This window comes from Falco cherrug, chromosome 5 (assembly GCF_023634085.1).
Source record: "Falco cherrug isolate bFalChe1 chromosome 5, bFalChe1.pri, whole genome shotgun sequence".
Classification (NCBI taxonomy): domain Eukaryota; kingdom Metazoa; phylum Chordata; class Aves; order Falconiformes; family Falconidae; genus Falco; species Falco cherrug.
The window spans coordinates 64502936-64530785 of record NC_073701.1 but is presented as its reverse complement, the minus strand read 5'-3'; the positions used below and the strand labels follow the sequence as shown (position 1 = coordinate 64530785).

General features: G+C 43.6%; 1 protein-coding gene across 1 annotated transcript in view; it reads right to left on the bottom strand.

Moving 5' to 3' along the window:
- The window catches only part of ITIH2 (inter-alpha-trypsin inhibitor heavy chain 2), a 31240-nt gene extending 5508 nt beyond the window's left edge, over positions 1-25732 (bottom strand). The window contains exons 1-16 of the mRNA XM_005446201.4: positions 25543-25732; positions 23898-23972; positions 19416-19451; positions 18518-18690; positions 17683-17787; positions 17194-17356; positions 15827-15934; positions 14535-14663; positions 13718-13834; positions 12340-12508; positions 8388-8513; positions 7327-7508; positions 6047-6232; positions 4908-5047; positions 4177-4349; positions 1474-1608 (exon numbers count right to left, since the gene is read on the bottom strand). Of these exons, the coding sequence (XP_005446258.1) occupies positions 1474-1608; positions 4177-4349; positions 4908-5047; positions 6047-6232; positions 7327-7508; positions 8388-8513; positions 12340-12508; positions 13718-13834; positions 14535-14663; positions 15827-15934; positions 17194-17356; positions 17683-17787; positions 18518-18690; positions 19416-19451; positions 23898-23972; positions 25543-25626 (2101 nt within the window). The 5' untranslated portion in view covers positions 25627-25732. The remainder of the gene's footprint in view (positions 1-1473; positions 1609-4176; positions 4350-4907; positions 5048-6046; positions 6233-7326; positions 7509-8387; positions 8514-12339; positions 12509-13717; positions 13835-14534; positions 14664-15826; positions 15935-17193; positions 17357-17682; positions 17788-18517; positions 18691-19415; positions 19452-23897; positions 23973-25542) is intronic.
- Between the last annotated feature and the right edge of the window lie 2118 nt (positions 25733-27850).

The following is a 27850-nucleotide window of genomic DNA, read 5'->3' as shown; positions in this document are numbered from 1 at the left end:
GGGACTCTCCCCCGCCCCCCCCCCCCCCCTGCCCCCGAAAGTCATATGTTCTTTAAAAATTGCCTCCAGTGAGACAAACACCTGCAGCTATCACTGAAGGCAGCTGCCTCCAGTCTTGTCTTGAAGTGCAAAGCACTGCCCAGCTCTTGCTGGTTTGGTGGTGGTTGGCGTCTCCCTGTCAACATGCAGAGTCATACTTGTACTTAGTGTTGCCTATGGGGATAGCCAGGCCAGCTTCCATTCATTCACTGGTGTTCCTCATCTTTTGGAAATATTTAGCTCTTCCTGTGTGCTAGGCAAATCCTAGACCCTGACCAGGAATGTCTTCACAGGAAACGGTGGGGTAGGTAGGTACCCTCCAAGGGGTGAAGGTGCATTTGAATGTTTTGAATCTTTTGAATACATTGGGTCTCTTGCATATAGCCCTCAATCATTTTTCCTGATTCTCACCAACTGCTTGATCTTCCCCAACTTGATGACAAAGCCTGTTCTGATCAACATTTCCAGGAAGAAAAAGAATTTTCTGTGTAAAATAAATGTATAAGTTGGACAGGTAACTTTGCCTTGCTCACCTTCTTTCCCAAGCAGTTTCTTGACTATCCAAAGTCTTAGGTTAACCCTTGAGCTATGCTGAGAAGCAGTAGGGTAGCTCTTTGTTTGAAAGCTGTGTAAATACACTCATCTGCACACAGGCACACCCCCGGAGTTACTGTAGCTATACTGCTTTTATAGGCAATGGTTCTCACAGCTGGTTTGTTTAAGTAGGCACTGAACTCTGGCAAAGGCCCAAGAATTAAGAGGATCCATCAGTCATTAGCGCATTCAGAGTTTTTTATCTACCACAGGACATTAATCTGTCATTTATAATGGCAGTAACCTGACATTAGCTTTGCTACTGTGGAGAAGCTGAATGCAAGCTTAGGGAACAGCCTCAGGGAAGCGTGCAGCAGAAGGTGGGGTCACTGGGATCCTATTAGGATCTAAACTAGTCTCGTGCTTGTAAGGTAGAGGATATTTTTACACATTCATCCATTCAAAGTCAAAACAATGCAGTATTTTATGAAGGAAAGCTTGACCTTTGGGTGCTAGATGGATTTGCAAAAACTGAACCTAGGTGTCTGTGATTTGAGATGTACGTGATTGTGTCCTGCTCAGACCTTTGACAGAGACTGTGCTGAGGACCTTTCACACTGGTGTTCTCTGCAACAGCAGTGAAGTAGCTTCATCAGCTAGTCACAGCAATTGATTTATTCTCTTGTGGATTAGCCCCTAAATGAAGATGCATCTTTTACGACAATTCAGAAAACTCAACAAGAAAAATAAGGACAACTGAAAGACCACCACCATTAGCATCTTGTCACAGAAGCTGAAAATGCCAATGTGCCCAATAACTTGGCTTGAATCACCTTTGTTTATTAAGTGAGGAGTGTTGCTGTCTGGTGTTTCTTTGCAGAGAAATACTGCAGCTTTTACCTCTGTTTATGCTCAGAGAGGACACAGGAGGACTCCTTTGCTCCGGCATGAAGCTGACTGGTACAGCTGTGACATTGGCCCAGGCTGGGATACCTTTGTTATTATTAGGTGCATTTGGAGTTAATCCTAGAGTACCTGTTAAATGACAGTCATAATTGTTTTTTTGTTAGTGCTGACATATTTAATGGTGCAACTTTTCAAGTAATGCAGTAGATCAGAACCTGATTTTGCTATATCAATGTAAAGCAGATGCAACACTGTTTGTAACAGACAGATTTTTATAATGAAGTTAGGATGTATTTACTCCATATGGAGTATGGAATATGGAGAGGAATATGACAGGTGAAGTAACCATAAAATGGAGCCTGACTTTTTAACTCCTATTCATGTGAATGGGCCCTATTTTAGCAAAGCCCCCAATGCAAGGGCTTAAGTGTTTTGTCAAATAAAGAACTGAATTTTAAAAATTTAACATGTGGCAAAAGCCTTGTTGACTTGGGTCCCGAGTTTGAAGTGCCTGAGAAAAGGTAGGACTCTTCCTGCATGGCCTAGGATGACCCACATGAATAAAGGTTGCAAATAAGTGCAAGCATTTAATACAACATCCCTTAACATGTCTCCTTCTGCTAGAGGTCTCTCTGCCTTTGCCATGATAGAGTAGCAGAAAGTAACATGGGTTCTCTCTCTCCCACTTAGTTCATAAAGCAATATGATCTTATATGACCCATGAAATTTGGTTTGTTTTAATATGTTGGGCTGAAAATTACAAAAGCTGAAGCAGGACACATTCACATCTGCTGGCCCTGCTCTGAAGAGGAGTAAGGGGAAAAAGGAGCTGGGGGAGAACAGTAGGACAGAAGATTGCACAGCTAGATCTTCTAAATCTCTGTCAGCATCTTCTTTCTTGAACCCCTAATTGAAACCACAGGCTGTTTTTACTCAGGCAGTGTTATTACTATTAGCTCAGTTATGTGTGAAGTTGGTGCAGATAACACAGGAACTTAAAAACTGCACAGAGACTTCTGAGTTTCCAGGTCATATTAATTTCTCAGACCATTATGCGTGAAGAATCTCTCCCATGCTCAGTTCAGTTTTGCAGTAAGTTTGTAATGATAAAAGAGCGATTAATCAATCCTTTGAAAAGTGATTCCAGTGGAAGTGACGATCTCTGTCTAGGAACACAGATGGTGCAGCTCTGATGGGAGCAGTATAAGAAAAACCTGTTTCAGGTTACCCACTCCAAACCTTGTATATACAAACTTTTTGGTACAGCCCACATGTTGTGCAATCCTAAGCAGAGATTTACTTTGATATTATTTTTACAAACTCTGTCCTCTGCTAAGGTTCAAGAGTCATGTCCCACTGTCCCTGAAATCCATAGGTGCCTTGACCCCAATTTCAGTGCTGTTAAGTTTTGGCTATGCCATCAAACACAAAGTCACGAGAACATATATTAAAATAATTTAAATCCTCTACATCATCTAAATCAAGATAATTATGGTCTGAATTAGCCAGCTGGTGCCATGTATAATGAATTCATTACACATGAATGCAATATATGCTATTTCTGCACTGAACTGTTTGGCAGTTATGAGTTGTAGTATGTGGTATAAATAACAGCTATTTAATTTCTCTTTGGGTTGCAGCTGCAGACTTTAAAAATGAGAAGAAGAATAAATTAACCTAAAATTAACAACTGGCAGACATAAGGACCCTTTTCATTGAGCCAGCATCAGGACATTTTTAGAGTTATCCAGGAGCATGAGAACTGAGCATGCAGGACATGTGCTTGGAGTTTCAGCAAAGTCACAGTCACTTCCGGTGTGAAATGCCAGATAGATGATGTCTGTTGGTGTAATGTAGTCTGCTTTTTTTCCTTCACAACCAATTGTAAACTCTCCCTTTTATTAATAGGTTTTAAATCACCAGACTCAGTTGTTCAAGGAGTTGATCTTTTACTTTCAGTGCTTCCATTGCATTGCACTGGCAGTGTTTTCCTGACAGCAACAGTTGTGCTTTTTCAAATCACTGACTGGTAAGGGCACAAAATAGCTGCTGTCAAGTTTCATTCGAAGCACATGGCTGAGCAGGGATGACTTTGGATATGCTAGACACCCACAGATGTGAACAGCTATTGCTTTGAGACTGACTCTACCAAACAATGCCAGAACAAGCCAACCTCACCTCATTTGGTTGGACATAAGGTTGCTGTAACAGGGACCTTGGAACGCATATTGAAGTAATGGATTTAAATGTGGAAGTTTAATTAATGAAGGACTGTTGTTACAGTAATTCCAATTCCATGTGGGCTCAAGGCTGACTGATAACAATCTCAGGAAGCTTCCAAGGCTTAAAAGTGGTAATAAAATACAGTATAGTCAATACTACAGCTTCAAGTCAGGGAACTAGACATATCTCTCCCAGTAAGATGATGTTCAATCTGTGACATTGTAGGCTTACTGGAAACCTTGTCATTGCAATGTTGGCACATTCAGTCCCCACTGAAGCCAACGGCTCCAAAGAGCATTTGTTGTAACAGGATGCTCTCGAACTGGCTGAAGATTTGGTCAGCTTTTGCTGAAAATACAAGCTATCCTATAAACACAAACGTCTGGAGTGAACAATGAACACAGTTGTTCTTCAAGTACAAGAAGAACAAAGCCAAAACGAGAGGTAGAGTAACAGACAGACTGAGACACTGACCTGGGCAGCAGCCCCTTCTGGGGTCTTTGGGCTGGTCTGCTAGCATTATCTCATCTTTTTCAGCATTCTCTATCAGCATGGCTGTGAAGGGGGTAACAATATGATGGTCAAGGGACATCTGTAGGATGGATTTGGTGATGTTCCTCTTCAAAGCAGCAGTGGGGGCTGTGTTTCTGGGTGGAAAATGAAACAAGTGTCATGGTTAGCAGCTCTACAGGGCAGCTGCCATGACAATTGGTCCACAGGGTGGTCATAGAGCCAAGCTGGCAGGTGTTGCAAGAAGGAAAGTCTGAAGGCCTGTGTGAATGCATACTCCATAAGAAGAATATTTTTGGCTTCTATGGGCTTTGGCCTGGACTCAAAGAAGCTCAGTCCATTTTCCAGTCTCAGGAGGAGACCTCTTTCTGCTTCAGAGGGGATTCACCCTGAACTACTCCATATCTTTTACTCAGGCTCTGAAAGGCAAATCTCCCATTCATTTCATCCGCTCAGCCTCACAGCCAGGTCTGTTTGACTCTTATCCCTCTAATTAACTGCTCCCAAACTCTATCCCCTGGTATCTGTGAATGCTAAAAATAGGAGGAATGTGGCTGAAGAGATCACCTACCTTTCAGAAGGTATCGCCTAGCCATTCAGAACCCTGAGGGCTGCCTCATGGCTGTGGTCTCATAGAGAAGCAGATTGCTCTCAAGATTCTCTTCCCTCTCATCACAGACCACGTTTCTCCTCACCTCTCTGCCAGCATCTGGTTGACAGTCAGATAGGCCCACAGCTTCCTAGTGAATTCGGGATCTGCATACTTGTCTTTCTTCATGAAACCATCTAGTTCTTCAACATCTCGCAGGGTTTCCATTACGAGCTCTGCGTTTGCCTATGCAATCAAGGAGAGAGAAAGATAACAAAGGGTGAGCCAGGAGAATGGAGTTGCTTTGAGTTCCCCTCTTAGCATGGCTGGCATTAAGAACCCACTCTGGCTCTGCCCATGGTCACTTCTAGATCAAAAAGTCCCAGCACCATTGGCCTGACTGCCATGGGTGTGGGAGCTGTAACAAGAGAATCTTCTACAGACACTTTTGTGACAGTGGATTAAAATAGGTAAAGGAGCTGTCAGCACTAGCCAAAGAGAGTGCTACCATGTGCCAAAACAGGAGGCTGTTAACAGAGCTCTGCTATCCTCCCTTCAGGCTTTTTCACATCCAATTCCTACTGAGCAACAGGAACCAAATTCTACTTTCTCACCCAGACCCTTGAGCTGCACTGTGTTTTGGTAGGGAAGAGTACTGAACATGCTTGATTTTTTCCAGCAACTGACAAATGGCAGCTCCTAAGCCCTGTAAGAGTGCAGATATTATGGTTCCTCCACAGAAAGAAGGATCTGGAGGTAGTATTCCCACCCTATCCCACTCTATCTAGAAGAGCATCCCTGAAAACGTGGGAAAGTCTCCTCACACATGCCGCAAGACAGGGCATAAAAGGACAGTGCTAGTGTAGATCCACCAGCTTGAATGCCCCCAAGAGTGGGAAGTTCAGCCATGAAAGGAGCTACCTTAGGAGATCTCCCCCTGCATCTTCACAAAGCCTGAAGGAGGACTCCATAGTCTTAGTCTGGTTTGCAACTGAATTTTGTATGGTACCTTATTAGAAGGAAGGTCCTCTGGCAGGATGCAGGTAGTGACTATTCATGGCTGTACCTGAAGATATTGTGAAACATTGTTGTACAACCCCCTCCATGAGTTACCCCACACTTCCATGTGGAACGCAAGCAGACAAAACACTGCTGGCAGTAACCTCAAGCAAGGAGACTGTACACATGAGTGAGCGAACCAGACCAAACCCCAGGAACAGGTATCCCAGGGACACCTTCACTCACTGCTGTTGCTGTGACGATGCTTTCCAAGTGTTGCAGGTTATCTGTGTCGACCTTCCCAGCCACTACTATCTCTGAGCCACCAAAGTAGTTGTGGAAGCTGCTCTGGGTGACGTCTGACACTGACTCCTGGGGGTAGTTGAACTGAATCTTCTTCAAAAGTGGGGTGGAGACCTGGTTGTAGAAATTCTGAGACAGAAGGAGACAGAGGACTGAGTTGTTTCTACCTGAAGCAACCCTCCCACATATGCCACTCTTACTGAAAGGACATCAGGTGACAAAACCTGGAGCCCTAATGGGCAAGTGGAGCTCCCTTTGTCCCAGAGAATTCTTTATACTTAGACCTCAGTATACTTGGGAGGGGATACAGCAAGAAGATCTGGTCTGGTCCAAGGCTTGTGGAAGTCAAAAGATGGTCAAAAGCCCATGGACTATGCTCTTCCTAGACCTAAAAGGCTTGAGCACAAGTGTGTCTGGGCCTGAATCTATTATCAGGTTGATCAGCTCTTGGCTACTGCGTAAGACACACAGCTGCTTCCCACCTAATTCTTGCAAAAAACTAGACCTCTCTCTCACTCTACCCTTTTCTGACCCTGTTATACCTGGCTGATGTGAACTGGAATGTGTGCACTGCTGGATTTAGCATATGGGACCAGAGAGGGAAAATGGGTACCCATACAGTGCTACGGACGGAGGCTGCCTCATGCTGGGGGCTGCACTCTCAGAGCTGCTGTTTGGCAGCGTACCATGTAGTGTGTCCTGGCACACCTGTGTGTGCCCTTACAGCTGTGTTGGGAAAGAAGCTGCATAGGTGATGAAACCAGTGAATAGAAACAGAAAAAGGATGTTTGTTCATCAGCAATTGCTGCTTACAGATTTGGAGCCAGAGCCTCCTAGAATTGACCTTTTTCTTACACTGGCAAAGTTTGGATTGTCATCTAGTATTTATATTTAGGCCTCTTGTTAGTGCTGAAGTGGCCTAACGTAAAATCCAGGCCTTAATTTTAGTTCAGAATTTTTTTTTTTATGGTTAGGACTGCTTTATAGGGTATTAACCCTAAATAGAACAATAAAGTATGTATTATAGATACCACAAAAATTGTAACTAGGAGCACCTAAGTTAATACATGACCTCTTGCAGGACTCTCCAGCAGAAGAAACAATGCTTTTTGTGACCTCCCCCCGTGAACCTACAGTAACTCTACTCTTGCTAGTGGAGTTACCCAGCTCCACAGCCGAGAACAGAACTAAAGGGTTTCAGAGGCAATGGACCAGAACCACACCTTCATTTGGGCAGAAGTCTCCTGATTTCCAAAAATCCTCTGGGCCATGCCACGGTTGTCAGTTGCAATCCTCTGCAGGAAATCATAATCTACGTCAAACCCAATCCCGAGGCAGAAGAGAGAGAATTCGTCCTTTATGCTCTGCTTCACGTTCTTCTGGATCGTTGTCAGCTTTAGCTCACCTTAGAGACACACAAAGGGTGATATCCATCTGAGCAGTGGAGGAAACCTCCATCAAGGTAAGCACATTCATGTTCTCTTAGTATCTCTGGTTCTGTCTTCATATAAGGGAAACCTAGACAACTCAGATTGTCTATGATTTCCATCTCAGAATGCCAGATCTCCATTTTGCAGTGCCTACAGGGACATTTGAGCTTCTCTTGGGTGGAGATTAACAAATTGTTTCCACTGAAGACTATTCCTTTGAACTGATGCATGTTCTTTGTACGTTCAGGGCTTTTGTTAACTTCCTGGGGAGTTTGTGATTGTAACACATCTGGATTTCTCCCAGAATTACTGCTTCAAGCTCTCTGTGGACTAAGACATCTCCATAAAGGTTTTACTTTTTTCCTTGTACTTAAAATGTTCCCTGCCACCACTGGGACTGATGTTTTTTTCAGACTTACTGTTAATGTCAGCCTCTTCTGGGATGACATCTTGCAGTAAGTGATTGATTTTGACCTGTACCAAAACCAACCCAAATTAATTTGATTTCTACTTTATTTTTCTGATTTTGATGTAACACTCTGGACTGCATAGATCTGTGCGGGCTAAGGTCATTGGAAGAGGAAATTTTTTCTATGATTGTTGTGATTACCTGTCCTCCCAGACTTGTGCATCTCTGTAATTGAAAGAAGCACATAACTTGCATAACCTAATCTGCTCACCTTTTGAAATCTTCTGTGCAAAAAAACCCACGGCACCTATAACACTTGGCAAACAAGAGCACAGGCATTGGAAGAAAGTGGAACAGAATTTTTTTAACTTACTGTCTACATGTTGCATGCTTTTCTCAGGCTAATCCTGCTGACCTTTCTTTTCACCTAAAGCAGGATCCTTACCTACTGTCGGGTCTCCATCAGACACCAATACAATCATGGAGACTGAGTTAGGGTCCAACATGCCTAAGTTTTGAGCTTCATTCAGGATGAACGTGGCTCGGAGGAGAGCTTCATTAATATTTGTGCCTGTCAAAGACACAATGAAGAAAACAAGTTTGATTCTTCTTGGGTCTCTTGTCAAATCCAGATCAGTTCTGTGATTCTAGTGGGATTAATCAGCATGAACAAGACCTGAGATGAAGGCAGCAAACCCCCTCCTCTGTGATGCTTACAGCAGACATGCTTGCAATCTGGTTCCCTTTTTCAACCCAGGCTGTCATCTTCATGTGGCCCCTCCATTCCCCCTCACTAATTCCAGTGGAACCATTTGTGGTGTTGGGAACTATTTGCTGTGGGAAGAAGCAGTGTGTTTGCAGGCAGATGACTGAATGAGAGCATGAAGAAACTTTCTTTTCTGGCATCAGCCTGTTCCTTGGGTATCCTGATTGGAAAAGAAGAGGTGTATGTTTACTGAGCCTATCTAGAGGTTTGGCTTGCTGCACAGAAGGAAGAGAATAAGAAATTAGTATGAGAGGAACAGGAACAGGAAGACTAAACAGTCAGAAAATAGGTATTTTCTTTGTCAAGAAAGAAAAAATACCAGCAGCTCCAGAGACAGGGTAATAAAATGCTGCATTGCAGACTGGTTTTGCTGGATTGGAGCAGGTGTTTCATCTTATCTGCCAATTCTTTTGGGGTAACAAAGTCAGGCTTATGAGGCACTCGTATATCCAGCATGGTTTCCTAGTCCCAGCACACTGATTACCTTGAACGAGTCTGTAAAGTCATGTTGATTCTACCTTACCTGTTGCTAGTGAAAGCTTCTGGAAATGAAGGTGCTACAGCACCAGAAGGCTCTGACATTGGGGAGAGCCTCTACACACTATCAGCATGCAAATAACTGAACAACTAAACCAGAACTGCACCTCAGAGAGCAATAGATTAAAATGATTGTGAGCCCCTCCTGTATAAATAGCTTAAACATTAACAAATGCAGTCTCCAAAGGGCTATAATACAGAAGAAGGCAACTGTCCTTGTTTATCAGACAGGGAACAAAGAATAAGGCACAAAAAGGATGGACAGTTTGCCCAGGGTAGCATTTAGTAGATCATAGAATCATAGAATCGTCGGGTCCAACCATTAACCTGGCACTGCCAAGTCCACTGCTAAACCACGTCCCTAAGCATCACATCTACATGTCTTTTAAATACCTCCAGGGATGGTGACTCCACCACCTCCCTGGGCAGCCTGTTCCAATGCTTGACAACCCCTTCCATGAAGAAAGTTTTCCTCATATCCAGACTAAACGTCCCCTGGCGCAACTTGAGGCCGTTTCCTCTCATGTTATTGCTTGTTACTTGGGAGCGGAGACCGACCCCCACATTGCTGCAGCCTCCTCTCAGGCAGCTGTAGAGAGTGACAAGGTCTCCCCTGAGCATCCTTTTCTCCAGGCTGACCCCCCTCCCTGAGTTCTCTCAGCTGCTCCTCATAAGCCTTGTGCTCCAGACCCTTCCCCAGGGGTCCAACACTGAACATGGGATCCAAGGTGCAGCCCCACCTGTGATGGGCACTGCCCCGGTCCTGCCGGCCACAGCCCTTCTGACAGCGGCCAGGGCGCTGCTGGCCCCCTTGGCCACCTGGGCACGCTGGGGGCTCCTGCCCAGCGGCTGTGCCCAGCCCCCCCGGCCCTTTCCCCCGGGCAGTTCCCAGCCCCCTGCCCCCAGCCCCGCTGCCTCTCACACACTTGGCCTCGGCCCCTCGGCCCGGCCTGCCCAGCCCCCTCAGAGCCCCCTGCCCCCGGCACATCGGCGCCCCCCGGCCGGGTGTCACCCGCAGGCGGGCTGAGGGCGCGCTCCATCCCCTCGCCCCGAGCGCCGTGCGGGTACCCGGCAGGGCTGGCCCCAGCCCTGGTCCCTGGGGAACGGCCCCTGTGCCCGGCCGCCAGCGGGATGTCACTCCGGTCCCCACCACGCGCTGGGCCCGGCCGTCCAGCAGCTTTTACCCGGGGAACAGCACGTCCACGCCAGGAGCAGCCGGCTTCTCCAGGAGAGCGCTGGGGGAAACGGTCTCACAGGCTCCGCTAAGGTCGGGGGAGCAGCACCCACAGCCTTTCCCCCATCCCGTGCGCGGGTCACCCGGGCACGGAAGGAGACCCGGTTCGCCCAGCAGGACCCACCTTGCACAGCCCCGCGCTGGCTGGGCCCCATCCCCCGGCTGTCCTGCCCGTGCCACGTGCCGGCGCTCAGGCCGACCGGCTCCATCACCTTCCCCGGCACCGGGGTCGGGCTGCCGGGCCCCTGGTTCCCGGGATCCTCCCTGCGGCCCTTCCTGCAGACGGGTGTCACACTGGGTGACCTCCAGTCAGCGGGGCCCGCCCCGGTCAGCCGGGGCTGCTGGTAAGTGATGGGCAGTGGCTCGGTGAGCGCTGCCGCCATCTCCCTCAGCACCCTTGGGTGGATCACATCCAGCCCCATAGACCTGCCCCTTCTTCCAAAGGTCATAAACTCTCCTTTTTCTCATGAGTTCCAGCCAAAGCTCTCTGTTCAGCCAGGCCGGTCCTCCCCACCAGTTCATCTTTCAGCACATGGGGACAGCCTGCTCTGTGCCTTTAAGATTGCCTTCTTGAAGAACGTCCAGCCTTCCTGGTCCCCTTGGCCCTTCAGGGCTGCCTCCCAAGGGACTCTGCCAGCCAGGCTCCTCAACAGGCCAAAGTCTGCCCTCGGGAAGCCCAGGGGAGCAGTTCTGCTGGCCCCCCTCCTTACTTCTCTGAGAATCAAAAACTATTATTTCATGATTACTACACCCAAAACAGCCTCCAGCCTTCACATCACCCACCAGCCCTTCTCTGTTCACAAACAACAGGTCCAGCAGGTGCCTCCCCTCACCAGTTCCCTCACCAGCTGTGTCAGGAAGGTCTCTTCCACGCATTCCAGGAACCTCCTGAGCTCTTTCCACTGTGTTGTATTTCCAGTGGACAATGGGTAAGCTGAAGTCCTCTATGAGAACAAGGACTAGCGATTGTGACACTTCTCCCAGCTGCTTATAGAATATTTTGTCTGCCTCTTCATCCTGGTTGGGTGGCCTATAACAGACTCCAAGCATGATCTCTGCCTTGTTGGCCTTCCCCCTGATTCTTACCCACAGACACTCAAGCCGGTTGTCACCATCGTTAGGCTCTACACCGTCAAAACCCTCCGTAACACACAGGGCTACCCCACCGCCTCGCCTTCCTTGTCCACCCCTTCTGAAGAGTTTACAGCCACCCACTGCAGCACTCCAGCTGTCCCAGTCATCCCACCGTGTTTTCATGATGGCAACTATGTCAGTTTCCCTGCTTTACAACGGCTTCCAGCTCCTGCTGCTCATTGCCCATGCTGTGTGCACTGGCATAGATGCACTTCAGCTGGGCTGTTGATCCTGCCACCTTTTTCGTGGGAAAATCCCTAATTTGTATGTGACCATTCTCAGGCACTTCTGTTGTTTCTAACACATCAATAACCCTTGTGTCTGCTACATGGATCTCCATCAATCATGGTGTAGTCTACAATTTACAGCCAGTGGAAACCCTGGAGATGGCCTGTTTATGATCTACTTTATAAAGGCATGAAATGGCCTTTGTCTTTCAAGGATATTTGGGATCTGTGAGGCTAGAGGTATAACCTATAGATTAAAGGCAGCTGTTCTATGGTATATGTTCTAGCTGTCATAGCTCACTCAGTAGAAGGAAATGCCATCCCATCCCCTAGCACAATAAACTGGAATCCTTCCTCTCCTTTGGCCCCAGGGCATGCTTTTCCCATCTTGGAAATCACACCTTTTGTTAGGAATACTCTACCAATATGAGGATTGTCTGAGGTACCCGTTACTGTGATATCTAACTTCCATGAGCACCTTGCAATCAAAACCTCATACCCCCATTGGGATGGATTGCCTGGATGTACTTCTTAGCATCTTCAACCTGCGCTGGTGTGGCTGAGACTAGATTATCTCTCCAGCATCGGACATTGTGGTTGAAGTCGATAAGGGAGAACTGATCAGCAGCACGGAGCTCACTCAATATTGCCTTCATGGCCTCGATGGTCTGAGAAGAAGAAATTTAAGAGAAGACGAGTTTATGCTTCCTGTTGCTGAAAGTATCTTCTTAACTTGTGATTACAGGCAAATAGATGCCTCCCATGAGTACGAGCATCAGCACTGGAATCTGAAATAGCACCTGCTATCCAAATCACTCTTCTTTTGCATTTCTTGCATAAAGTTGAACTTTTCTCCAATAGAAAAAATCCAATTATCAAGAGGAAACCCATGTGACAACCCATCCTTGCTTAGCTGCTGCTAACAGAGTGAGGTGAGAGAGAGCAGCAGTTTGTAAGACATTGTGTTTCAGGAAAGAGGAATTGCCCATATCAGCTCAGGAAACACATCTATGTGCAGTGCTGTCATTTCAGGCTGGGTAATATCTGTTTGAAAATGTGTGATTCAAACACACAAAATTAGCCTGTATCCCGGTTTTTGCAGCATTGATTTCCCCAATGAAGCAACGTGCCATGCCTTAGTATTGTGATCCAAAGCAAATTCAAATGTAACTAGATCATCTCCAACTAATGTCTTTCTAGCCAGTTCTTAAAAATCTTCAGTGACACATGATATACAATATCCTGAACTCCACTTTCAGCACTAAAAAGTTTTTTTTTTAATATCTAATATAAGTGTTTCCTGCTATAAATCCATCTGATTCCACCTTATTCTACCTTGGGTGGGCATGGATGTAATTCGATGAGTTTCCCTATTAGAACAATTGTTCACATATTTTTTGCATCTCCCTGCACCTCCTTCCCACCCTGATTATGTTGTCAACAATTCTTACTGCTCCTCAGTGGGCTGTCAACAATTTGTCCACAACTTTTTGAAAGCAGGGATGTAGTATCCCCACTAAGACTTCCCCAGGATTCAGTAGAGGAGATTAGAGAAAAAGGGGGTCAGAGCTTTTGCAAAATATTTTGTGATCTGTCAATTAAAATTATAATTTAGAGCTAAAATCTGTATTCTGATGGTATCACCTCTTCCTTACAGCACAGAAGGAGAATTACAAATAAAAAGTAAGATCATGAAGTCTTTGATTCACCAAATATTGTCCAAATTCAGTGAGACTTTTGATGGAATGAAATCTAAAGAGCTAAGCTGGTAATTCTGAGTGCCAGTCTGCTACAGAGTTGTAGGCTAAGGCACAGGGGAAAGTTGGCAGAAGGTTAGTTTTGCAACAGAGGTCAAACACTAGAGGTCTAACACTTACTTGTTTCATTTTCAGTCCCCACATTGAGCCACTGACATCTATAACAAATAAAATGTTTTTGGGCAGAGGATCAAGATTTTCCGGAGCAAAGAAGTGAATAAAATACCCATTAAAAATCTGCAAAATAAAATGAAAAATGCACAGTGTAGTGAGCTATAGTAAAGATGTCAGAAAACACAAGAAAATAACAGAGCAGAAAATGTTATTCTTCTTTACAGACCAATTCTGACTTTCAGCTCTCCATGTCTCTATAGCCTTATACCATTTGTACTTTACAGTCTTTACATTTTATCAAGGATAGCAGAACTTCCTTCTCAGACAACTGCCATGCACTAACACAGGGAGGAATGAAAAATGTTTTTAAAAAAGACTGTTCTGTCTGTAATAATTCAACCCCATAACTCTGCTTCATGTTAACATAAAAATAGTGATGTTCTGGTTGTCTCCTTGTGATGTATTGGTACAACATCCAATGACTCTGTCCTCTGATTCAACATTAAATCACTAGAGTGCTGCTAGGTATAAAAGGCATCAACTTTTGGGCAAGACAGGAATCTACTCCTGACTATATGTAGGATCATGTCTTAGTCATAAATTAAGTAAATCCATTCTGTCCACTTAAAATCCCTCTGTTCTTTCAATCAGATACAGAGCTCTTTCTCACGCTTATTCTCCTGAATGATGAAGTTTATTTAGCACAGTTTTCTTAATGACAGCAATTCTTGAATATGAACATCAGCACTGGAATCTGAAATAGCACCTGCTATCCAAATCTCTCCTCTTTTGCATTTCTTGCATAAAGTTGAACTTTACTTACTTCTAATTCGCCACCCGTGGTTTCTCTGTTCACATCATATTGCACCACAAAATTTCCATCTACTGCTGTGGATGAGCATGTGGGGCATTTTCGCTGTTGAGCCATTGTTGGCTTGAAAGAAACATGAGCCTTGAAATGAGAAATGATTATCAGTCAATCAGATGTGTGAAAGGGGGACCACTGGAACAAAAAAAAAAGTTCTCTATTCATGAAATATCTTATTTCAGTGATTGTTTTTCTTCTTTATTTGCTTGTACCCTTATTTTCAGCAGAAAATGGACGTTGTCACTTGAAAAGAAAAACAGCGCTAAGGTTTGCCTGGATATGCTGATTTGGTAGTAGCAACTGACACAAATAAGATGACCCATCTACAGCACCAGTATTTCAATTAGAGCTGTGCAAACCTTTTCTAGTAAGTAATATGTTGGCTTATTTAACATTTTCCTGGTTGAAACGATCCACAATTTTATCAACATTTTTAATAATTTTTTAATTGTTTGGGGTTTTTTTCACAAACAAATGAGAGCTTGTAATTTGTAGATTGAATACTAAGAATAATTTTCATTGGTCACATGATTGGTTACGCAGACTTTATGGCATTATTCCTCTGTTTTGACTGGATAACTTGAAATTTCCTGAGAAGATGACATGATATAGATAGCCATGCACTGCCTCCAAAATAATTTGCTAAACTAGGAACATGGGTGAATGAGACAAAGTTGAGGCTGGATATCTTATAGTAGTATAGACAGTTTTTGGGTCTTATTCACATATCCTGTATTAGACATCTATGTAAGAGTGAGAAGAGTTGTACCCTCCCAGAGACACTGCTTGAAGTGTCTTAACAGAAAAACTTCTCTACTGTTAGAGGGTTTACCCAAGAGCTATGCTGGAGAAAGCTAGGGTAAAAATGCTACCAGTCCTAAAATAAGTCCCTATGCAGATGTTCTTAGTTGAAATTGAGATTGTGGAGTTATTCCAGAACGGTTATTCCACTTGCTATTCATCACCTACCTTTTTTCACATCCAGCAATCTCTTTCTGCATTGCTTTTTCAGAATTACAAATTGAAAGTGCTGCACAAAGACGGACAGACTACATGCTATTTCTGTAGTACTGTCACTGTAACATTTGAGCATCTTGTACATACGTTTCAATACCAATAATGAAGACACTATATTTTTTTGCCATATTTTTGCCTGCTTCCAGCAGCGATGAAAAAAATGCTATCACTACATTGGAACACTTGTGAAAACTGAAGTTTTCATACTATTTCCAGTCTGTGACTATTACCTTTTTCTCTCCCTTGGAGATGGTGGTGATTCCATCAAAATGATCTCCAAGCGAATTAGGAACATGCACATAGCGAAGTCCCTGTGGCTCGATAATGCGGACATCCACCTAAAGGCAGGAAGGGAAAACATTTAGTGTGGAGCAGTGCCAGTGTTGTACCAGGATCTTATGAACCCTCCACAGGCAAACTCCAGCTAGGGGGTGGGTTGCCCTCGAGAATGCTCCAGTAGCACTGGTCTCATCCACGGTGGGGAAACATGTAATGTTGAAAATAGACCACGATGGAAAGGCAAAAAATAAGTGTCCAAAGAATAGAAAGAATTAGGTGTAAATGCTCATTCTTCTCTCTCTCACCCCCTAGGCCAAGTGGTGGGATGGGAATCAAGGGTGATACCATAGTTTATGTTCAAAGCACAAAAGAAGCATGAAGTGACTCTTCTTCAGTGCTGCTTTGGATTAGGAGCCCAGGAGGAACACTTGCTGATGAGTTCTCTCCCTCTCTGCTCATGCCATTGACAAGACAGAGAGTATTTTGTCTTTTGGATGGCCAAGGTGATTTGGAAAATGAAGTTTTTATCCTGTCAGCTTGAGAGAAGTCTTTTTTCTGGTTGTGATTCTAAATAGTTAGTAAGACTACTATGAGGCAGGACATGGAATCCTTTTCAGTGGGAAAACTCAGACTCTTGGACAGCTTGAAGCAGGTCACAGCCTGCACCAAGAAAATACAAGGAGCAAACTTCCATATACAGCTTGTGCTAATGCCATGGAAAGCTGTAGAAGAAATTTATGAAACAGGAACATAAGAATGGCCAGAGGGAAATTTCCAGCTAGCCCTGTATCTTGTGTCTGTTGAGGGATGACAGAGGACACCTCTGGATGAGTGTAAGAAAGAAGGTAAGAACAGACAAATAATCTTCTGGCAGAGAGTTATGGAGGGACGGTCATTCAGAGAACATCTGATCTCATTGGACACTATCTCATGAAGTTGGGAATATTGTGAAAAGCATTGTTCCAAATAAATATGTTTGTTTTCCTTCAGTCAAGGGAAGTTTACACAACAGTATATATAGCCCAAAGCTTGTTTGCCCAAGTGGTTCTGATGTGAGTCGGTCGTGATTCAGGAGATGCCCAGCTGTGTTAGTACAAGAGGAGGCAGGACACATTTGCTCCTCACTCATGTAGCTGCGTAGCTCCTGATTTGAAGTGTTTCATGCTGGTCTACACAGTGACCTTGAAGCTATTTGTGCCAAGCCCATATGAAAGACCTGAAGTTGAAAGGGCCTGCTGTGGGGCTTGAGGGAATCTTGGCTACTTTCTCAGCAAGGTCACCTGTGGTGTGCTACCTACATATACCAGCTCTACTTTACCTCCATGTGCTTTGCCAAGCGTCCTGGCTTCACAGAGATGACGTGCTCATAGGAGCTCAGTTTCCTTCTAATCATTTCATGGTAATGAAGTTCGAACTGGATCCTTGTCCCTGGGGGCACATTCACTTCAGTTTTGAAGTTTTCCATATCCAAGGCGTTGCTCCTGAAAAGTCAGCTGTGGGGTTAGTTTGAGAAAATGCAAGGAGAAAAAGAGTTTCTTTGCATTTTGATTTAGAGTTATGTGTTTGTTGTGTCTGATTCTAAGTGTGGCCTATATCAGGGAACTGCAGTTGTCTGTTAGCAGAATTTGTTTTATCAAGCTGAAAGCAGAAACACAGGTCCTGGACAATTAAATATCAGAGCTGCTGTAAGCAAGTGACCCATTTTCCTTCCCAGGGTTTCCCCCTCATATATCTTCTCCTGGGATGGGTCACCTCAGTTCTCCTATGAATAAGTTAGTACAATATCCGTATGCCAAAGTCTTTATACCTTACTATACCAGCAGCTTTGCCTTTGGCTTTTGCTTGAGAGTACATTTTTCTGGCTTCAGATTTTTCTCGAATTTTGCTGGTAAATGTTATACCATTGACATCCCTAGGAGAGAGAAGCACAGTCAGTTTGCAAAAAAATCCCAACTTTACAATTGATGACTGTTTCTTCACTTTAGAAAAACATTAGTGAAATCTAAGCTGCTAAGCTGGTGCGAAATGAAATAATAAGGCTCTTGTTTAACCCCAAAGCAATGAAATCTGGTTTCCACTAGATCTGTATCTTTCTCCCTACCTGCTTTTTTATTTCAAGTAGCCAGCACTCTTGTACTCCGAGGAGGATCTGCTCTTCCCCACCTCCATCACACTTCCACCATTCTTTGGGCAGGGCAGGCAGTTACTCATGTCATGGCTGTTTTGGAACACAGATCAGGACATGTCGCCTGACCAGCAAGCTGGCTGCTGCCTCCCAGAATGGATACTGAACCAGGCTAGTTTCTTTCCATTCAGTGAGGGGTCTAATTTGGTCTCTCCCTCTCCTTTGATCTGGTGCCAATTTGTACAAGACAGGTGGGAGCTTAGTCTGTTTGAGACTTCTGTGCTCTTGTCAAATTCTGTTGATGTTGGCCAATGGCCCAATAATTACTGGAGAGAAGAGATGGGCAGACAGACAGTATGATGACACGAGCCTTTTTAATTTTAGAAAGCTTGATAAAATTATGCTGAACCTGGAAAATAAGAGGTGTTTTGTTTTTACAAATACTTCCTTCCCACTGCATTCTGCCACCACACTGAACCCCACCAGAGCACAAAGCTGATACCTGCCCACTACTTACATAGTAAAGTTGTCAATAAAAGCTCCTTTGGGGACTTGTACATCAAACACTATGTGCTGGGACCTTTTTGCGTTATTCACCATTTTAGCTTGGATCATTGTGTTGGCCAACCGTGACGTTATAGTGGATTGAACTTTGTAGCTGTAAAGACCTATCTTGTCATCATCCTCCACCTGTAATTGACAAAATTTCTCTATAAATTTAGGACACAGCTAGAAAATGTACCCTAGAGGGCAATATCGATCCCTTTTATAGTCTTGGTGCCTTTTTTTCAAGTGTTGTTTCTTACAATACAGCAGCTAGATGGGACATAACTCAAGTTCAGGACACCTCCATATTTAACTGGCAGTTGTGACAAGATACTCATGTGAATCTAGTTCATTATAACATTTCAGCTGAAAGCAGGAAATTATAAAGCTGGAATGTTTTCCTTGCTTTGGACCATGCAACCAGTCCTTGGAATGACTCTGTTGGTACAATCCAGTATAGAGCAGTACACAGTAATTCTCAACATCATATACTGAGGAGGACAAAGCTTACATTTTCAATAGAAGTCCTGAAAAAAGGAGACCTGAAGCATTGGTTACTGACCTAGTCTTGTAAACGGTTAAACCATGGCAGTGGAAGAACATTATTAAACTGGTATATTCAGATATTGTCTTTGTCTAATCACTTTTGATGCTTATTTCTTCATATTTACCATTCCCTTCTCCCTCCAAGAGCAGTTGTATAAACAGCATTGTGCAAACAGCGCTCTGTTTAAAGAAAATATGTTAATACCCAACCAGCAGTAAAAATAAGGAACTGAACAAACAAAAGGATTGATTTCCAAAAAATGGTTAACTAGAAAATCACTTTGTTCAGTATGAATTTCCACAGAGGAATTAAAAAAACTCACCAGATCTCCAACATACCCCCAGTCGGATGTGCTTCGCTGGAAGAGAAAAATATGGAGAATGTATTTCAGCAAAGCTAAGAACACAGTCTGTGGCTGTTTCAAGACAGGTATCAGACAATGGTAACATCTAAAGCTGCTTTCCAAAATGACGAGAATTAGTTTGAGTTCCCAGACTTGGTGTGCATATTCCTTTTGTCTTATTTTACATATTTATACATGGGGTGTTGGAGCACCTGATCTCACAACTGTGACTTACAGGCTATCAAAACCAGAAAGACAGCTCTCTTCCTCTGTATTTTATTTTTTTTTTATAGAAAACGTTATCTTCTAGAACAAAAATGTTCTTCCTGAAACCAAAACATGCAAGAAAAAAAGTCATACTTAGAAAAACCTGGCTTTCAACAGAAAAAAATATCTTTTTGTTTTTCCAGAAAAATTGGAAAAAAGCTTAAACTCAGACCTTTTTAGTTCATTTTGTTTTCATTTATGCTATAGAATATATATTTATATTATTGCATTATATGCAGTATCTATGTGTAAAAAATCCCTATTGTGTAATCGATATTACTTTTATATACTTGCATATGTGTAAAGTTAGTTATGCATGTACTGCTTAGAAGAGCTGGAACTGCTCATTAATGGTCGTCGTCCCCCGTCCCCCCCCCCGCCCTATGAATAGTACCATTTGGAAATTTCTATGGATAGGTAGTGACATCTTGTGGCCATTTGAATAGTTCTGTTTAAATTTTAGGAATTAAACTTGGGTAAGTAATGCTGGAATGGGATTTGGCTCACCTAGTTCTAGGGAGAGAAGCAATTGTTTAATGCAGATATCTACTTTGGTGCTGTCATCACAACTAAGCAAGCTCAGATCTTCAAGGTCAATTGAGCGGGCTGCATAAAAGATGATACACGTCATAGCAAGATCATTTTAATAAGATGGTTTTAAGGATCTTTTCAAGCCAGATGGAGAGACTGCAGGATTTCTGCCTGCCTGAGAACAAATGTGGGTTTTTATTTACTAGCTGCACAGGCTCTACCTGAAACATCTAGACTGGGACTTCAGGATCTGGAAGTTCATGGCTCTTTAGAGACCCTCTGCAAAACTTGATGGGCTGATCTTTGCTCAGTCCATCCTGACACCCCACAAACACCATTGTACAGCGAACTGGACCTTTCACATCTGATGAAGAACCAGACTGTGAAGAATGACTGTTGTCTCCACACATACTTTTGGCATAGGAAACATCACCAGCATGAACACAAATCAAGGTTAAACCAACTTTAAGTCAAACAAATTTAATCTTGAAAAGATGAAGACCAAGACCTTAGCACAGAGGGGATTTGTTTCATTGTCATACCTTTTTCGGTTCTCAGAAGAGCTTAGGGTTCCTGACTCACTTTACAAATGGCACGTAAAGCTTTCACGATGCCCTGGTTTCCTTCCTGTTTGTTTTTATGAGAGTGGAGGAGAAGCGGGAGGTGCTAATGGAGGTGTGAGCTTATCACTTGCACATGTGGTGACTCCCCCTGCTGTTGTTAGAGATCAGAGGTGGGGTGGGCCAATCATCCCTACGATCTCAAAGGTTGCAGAGGGCAGCCACTCCAGCAGGTCAGGAAGACAGAGTTGTAGATAATTATACTTCAGGCTTGAGGGCTGGTGTGGTTGCTGAGATCATGGGCTTTGTAGGGACTTCTGTGGCATGTGAGATTTGTGCTATTTCTGGCATGAGGATCCATGGCTGATCCTTGCCTTCAAACCACATCCAAATCTGCTGATGACTGCACTGTGTAGAAACAGTATGTTGTGCAATATCCAATGTATGGCAAGTTGTTAATTAGACTGGAGACAACAAGTGCCTCAGGAACTGTTTTAAGGATCTGGTCTTGACAGATGCTGGGCTCTATCTTCAGGTACTGAGACCCATCTTCTGACATCTGTACAGGCTATGGATATTTAGCCCTCTGTAATGATCTTTGTTCAAATCACTGTGCATGAATGTTGTAACCACTATGCAGTCTACCACCAATAAAAGACTGGCTACTTCAAGCTAACTTTTATTCAGGGCTGCTGGCCCTGACCTCTGTCCTGTCTGTGGAGGAAGAAGCCATGGTGTCTAAGGGAGGAATGCATTACAAGAGATTGCAGTTTTTACGTCATCTATGGGACACCTAGCTTGCTATTGCTTTCAAGTTGCAGTCCACAGGCTACTTCCGAGGTGTGACTTAGTTACAGAGCGGTTTCAGAGATGTTATACTGCATTCAAAGGAAATCACTTTTCCACTGGGGCTTGAAAAAGGCTGAAAAGCAGATGCCCAGTATAAGAAACCAGAAAGACAATGACATCTGCCTGGCATGTCCTCCCAAATCTTTGAGGTGATGTTTCCCCATAGGTTCACTTGTTTCCATGTAAGTTGTTTCCTGAGCGGTTGTTAGCAGACTGCAATTTCATTGCAGTCTGTTCAGACTCCTTTTGGGGATCCTGACCCTTACTGCGAGGTGCAGGAAAGAGCAATTTCAAACCCAAGGTTTGGCAGAGTTTGTCTCTGCAATGCTGCAGATGGATCCCGCTCTCTCTGGTTGCGTTTATACCCTGGGAGCTGGGGGGCTCTCCAGGCAGCTGATACCCTCTTTTGCCTTCCCTATTTCCTTCTTGTGCTGGTTCTCATGGAGGGGAAACCAGGCAGGCAGAGCAGTAAGGAAATAGGTGTGATCTCACCTGGCTCTGCACAGCCAGCAATCAGGACCAGGACTGGGGGACATGCTACAGAACATACCCCCTCACAGTCTAGACACAAGCTCTGTTATCTGTCTCCAAAACAGAGATAACAGCAGTGAACCATCATCACATAGAGGTTCACAAGATTACCTGCATTCCAGCCCATGGGGCACTCTGTTTCTGCGGTCACAAGGGCCATTCACATACCTGAGACACAGTATTTTTGGAATTACTCAGGAGCAAATATTTTTCACCAGAATACCTGGTCTGGACCTAGAAAAGAATTCTTTCTATTTAGAGCTAATCAGTAGAGTCTGCAGAGGAGTTCTGTTGCCTTGTTGCCAATGGGCTAGTGACCTTGCTGCAGAAAAACATAGTGCTAAACCAGTAATTTGGAAGACAGCCTTCCTTTAGTGATTAACAGTAACTGTGTGCCTGCTGTTGGCCAAAAGCTACTGTCTCAAGATGTTTTGTGTAGTTCAATTTAATCTCATTTATTAATATTTTATTGTGACTCAACTAACATAAGGGTAGCTCATCCTACAGCTGAGTTCTTAGTTCTACTGGTTTGCAAAGACTCATTTGATAAAGGTAAAGGATGGGAAATAATATATGGGAATATAAGGAATAACTGGTATAAAAACCGCCCACTAGTAGAACTGCAAATTATCGCATGCATATGTCTATACCACTATGTATCCAGAAAGTTGGGGAACAGAGGCAACATAACATTACAGCACTAATACAGACATATTAGGAAGAATTAATGCCCCGAAGAAGTGCAGCTGGGGAGGATTTCTGCTTAGATCATGGTTACATTATTTGGCTACTGGTCTGGCAAATGTGAGCTGGCTTGATTCATATTTATGCTAAAATCCTCCATTTTTCTGCTAGTGTAATGGGGGGTTTAGGTGTCAGTAAGTTAAATTTGCACTCTGTGAGGCCCCTTTTGAAAAGCCTTGGCATAAAGAGGAATTGTCTTTGCCTGTGCTTAACTTCAAAGATGCTGGGAAATCCAGCTTGACTCAAGAGGATCTTTTGTTTTCACTGTACTGAACAAGCTCAAGAAAGGCAGCACTAGAGCTGGGTGGAGGGCAAGGTCCACTCTGATCATAATTTCTTTCATGCAGTGTAATAAAATCTAATACCTTCAAACAACTGATTTCATTATTATTATCATTAGTTACTACTGTGTAAAACACAACAGAACTCCTGCAATGATGTTTTACATGTTTCTGTTTCAGAAGCTGATAGACTATACTAATCTGCAACCCATCAGCATGCTGGAAACAAATTTTCTTCCCTGGTCTCAGACCCCACCAGCTCATCACCCATGTGACACTGTGCTGTACTCTTTTGACCTGAGTTAAGTATGAATGATTGGACTACTTGCAGGACTGAAAGGCTTCAGCCTACATTGACAATTCTGAAGTCTTTTTCCATCTTCTCATGGAAAAGCCTCACCGGTATCAACAGGATTTCTCCCACACATGAAGTTGGACAGACAAGTACCTCCATTGTGTAGCATCTGTATTATGGTCCTCAGGAGTACAGATACAGAACAAAGCCTTGTGCTAGGTACTGCATAAAGAATAGTAGCAGTTCTTATCCTGACAAGAGATATGGAGCTCTCAATGACTGTAAGGACTTGTGTGTCTCACCTGAGTGGACACTCCCAACCCCTGACATGGAACAAGCCACCTGGAGAGAGCTCCCAGGCATTCTTGCTTCCCTTTTTTTGAAGCGTTTCTGGGTACTGTACCTGGTACCTGCCATTTCTCATCTTGGAGCTTGAAGGAAATCCATTGATTTCTAGGTCAATCAGGCTTTCCACTTCCTAGAGGAGAAAAAGGAAGAAAGAAAGAGGTGTCGCTGATGTGTTACTGTTTGATTTATCACTTGATTTATTATTTATTAGCACTCTGCTAGAGTTCCAAAGGAATTTATCTCCCCTCGGTGCAAACGGGGAGCAGAGGCACAAACTGTCTCAGACCCAAATGTTATATTCGGTTTCCCTCTGTGGCCACGAAGCTCTATATACTCCCATATATCATAACCTTTACCACCATTTTACAACCTTCCCTTCTGAAACAAGGAGTAATGTTTAGCACACTGAAAGGACCATAATGAGCAATAAGCAAATTATCATCAGGATGGGTCTAGCCATGGTAACTACAGCATTTCAGATACTGATCTCACTTAAACCAGCAATTCCAGAGAATTTCTGCTCAGATGAGTAGAAATTGTCTCTGCTTTTATACTAATATACCTGAGAACTAAATTTGTCCCATTGACAACAAAAGAACATCGGGTCTTTTCCAAGTGCAGTGCCGCACTAATTCAATTAGAAGCATGGTTCTTACACCACAACAATATTCTTAATTAAATTTAATTAGAAGTTTAATATATGGTAATAAAGAAGTCTAAGTACATGAATTGCTTTCCAACTTATATGACAGCAGACACACAAAGGTTTGCACAAAATTAACTTAGAATATTTTAGCACATTGGTATTAAACTGATATGGCATCAATAGTTAGAAAGGACCACAGGTCTGGAATATTTTTCCTGGGAATTATAAACTCAGTATGAAAATCTACCTGGGCCATGAAAAGTGCTGTAAGAAGAAAGAAAAAGAGGATAGCCTTGCTCACTAATTCTTGTTGTTAATCTTGCAAAGCAAAAGAAAGCTTCACATCATCCCCACTGACTTGACAGAAATATTGCCATACAGCAATGTGGAAATGGGAGTAGACACCCAAATCTAAGTTCACTTGCGTCCAGGGGTTTAAATTTGGATTCAGCTCCAGAGTCAAAGCTGTAACTATACTCCTTTTCATCATTGCATTATTGTAATAAATTACAGGTTCTTCTATAAATTATCCCGCTGCTGAGGATTGTACAGTTAATAGGATTTTAACTCTATATTTGAATTCCTGTTAACAAAACCCTGAATCCATATGATTCTTTAATGAGGTTCATAGTGGTCCATACAGGAGACCCCATCCACAAAGATACCTAGGTGCTCTGTTTCTGCTTATTCTAAGGAAACAGGATATAAAATACGCTGAAGGTCTGAGCATAGAAGCCCACTTGAACATCTGAAGGTTAAAACCAGCAGAAAAGGCAAAGCTGAGGTAGAGATATGAATCCTGCTTAAAAAGAAAGTTGGAGTTATGCTTGCACTATCCCACCTGTAAAAACATTTAAAAAGCAACACTACGAATGACAAGTGAAAGCTAATTATCAGAACAATCCCATTTACAGCTAAAAGTAGAAGAGAATTAATGAGACACAAGCAGAGTTATGAAGCAATAACACAGTTCTGCTCCCATTGAAGCCAGCTGCAGCTTCACTACTGACTTCAGCAAGGAAGGGAGATCTAGACCCTGCCTTCAAATACTCACATCTGGGATCTCGTCGATAACAAGATCAAAGCTTCCTACTCCAGAAATGAGGAACAAACCCAGGAACCAGATCAGATGCTTCATTTTCTTCCTGCTTGTCTCCTGAAAGCAGCCCACATAGGTACTAGACACAAGATCTTTCCTTCTCTGAGACAAGTTCAAGGAAACAGCTCAGGGTTATGCAGTATTTTGAACAAAGTTTTGAAATGCTGACTTTGTTTAGGCCGTAGGTAAATATTTGTCTTGCAACGCAAGCCTGAGCTGTGGTGCCTGAGCAAGGGTTATCCAAATAGTGTCTTCACTCGCCTCTGCCCTTGATAACAGCTCAGGCTTGGATAGGCTCACTTCTTGCTTTTGTAGCTTCCCATGATGTTTGACTAATTTCCTGCTCGGCACAGACCTTGGAGTATCCAAAACTTCAAAAGATCAAAGGAAGAACTCACTCCTAGGTTGTTTGTTTATAGTAAACAAGGTGAAGAATGGTTCTCAGAGCAGCAGAGGCAGCAAAGTTGTGCTTCTCCAAGGGCCCTCCCACTCAGCCATCTCAGGGACCGGGAAGAGACCTCTGGGTTGCAGCCTGACCCACAGAAATACCTTTTTCCACTCTGGCTGGGAAAGGATCATAGCTGGTGGTGGGATAGTTCTGGTTTTTCCAAGTTAGTCACGTGAAAACATCTGATGATATTTTCAGATGCATGTTGTATGGCTCCTGGGTGCTTTTGAAACTGTTTTGGTCTCCCTGCTTCTTTGTGTACTTCAAGAGATGAGATAAAGTAGGCCAGCAAAGCAAAAGGAGGAAAGAAGGGAGGAAGCAGGTTTCTGGCAAAAGGAGCTGGGGTATCCCTTCCACTCTTCCAGGAAGAAAAGAGATTTGCAGACATCGGAGCAACCTCAATGGAAAAGACTGAATTACTAGGTGAAGCCAGGGACAAAACAGCAAACAAGAATGTATTGTATTGTATTTTATTATATTATCTAGATTATATTAATTATATTATGTTCTCTTACCCTATGTTATGTTACATTTCAATGTTTCAGTAAAAGGTTTCTGCAGCACCAGTCTGCTGTTACACATCCTTCCTCCATCTTTTCAATAGATTGTTTCTGAGGCTGAGACCCGGAACTCTGTTCAGAGATTCACAAGGAACGCAAGCAGACTAGTCACCTTTCAGCTCATTGCCAGATAAAAGCTACCGAAGATGCTTAGGAAAGCATGTAGAAACTGGAGCAAGCACACAAGGTATTTTCCAAAGACCTTCCTAGTCTCCAGCTACTTGTAACTATGGTACATCCTGATCAGATGATGCTTTCCATTTATTTAGCAGTCCTTAGTTAATTTATTCTCCCAAACCCTGTCATCTCCTCTGAAGACATTGGATAAAAAATAAGCATTCATAGCATCCTGTGAGAAGAAGTTCCACACCTTAACTACACACAGAATGAACCATGGCCTTTTGATCACTTTGAACCTGTCACATGACAGCTCCATATTCTGTTTCACAAATGTTATGCTAGAAGAGGCATTGAATAATTAGTCCTGATTTGCCCTTTCCCAAATCTTTTGGGCAATCCTAGATCTTGAACTTGGAGGTGGCATAGCCCCAGATTTGCCAGAAAGCTTAAGAGCCTGTAGGCTGTATTCAAACTGGTAAAGAGCCTTCACAGCACACGTATCTTGCTTTTGCATCGATCTAGCCACACAGTGGTTCCCCCACCACCTATTTATTTACTTGCTCTCTAAATTTTGGGTCAGCTCTCAGACGGTGCACATATGGAGCTTGCAACATTGCCTCCCCTCAAGACACAGTTTCTGAATGCAGAGGTCACTTGATAAATAGTTCTGCATCCCTCTGGCCCAAATGGCATGACCTGGCCAGTTTCTTCCTCTCCCCTATGTTACTCTAGATCACCTTCTGTGTTGCAGCTTCCCATGGAAGTGGAGGTAAGTGATGTGCACAAGGGAGGGGAGTGTACAAGAGGAGAATGGGGAGGATGGGAGCAGGGTTTTTCAATAATCATAGAATCACAGAATCATTTAGGTCAGAAAAGACCTTTAAGATCATCAAGTCCAACTGTTAACCTGGCACTGCCAAGTCCACTGCTAAACCATGTCCCTAAGCATCACATCTACACGTCTTTTAAACCCTCTAGGCATGGTGACTCCACCACCTCCCTAGGCAGCCTGTTCCAATGCTTGACAACCCCTTCCATGAAGAAAGTTTTCCTCACAGCCAGACTAAACGTCCCCTGGAGCAACTTGAGGCCGTTTCCTCTCATGCTATTGCTTGTTACTTGGGAGCGGAGACCG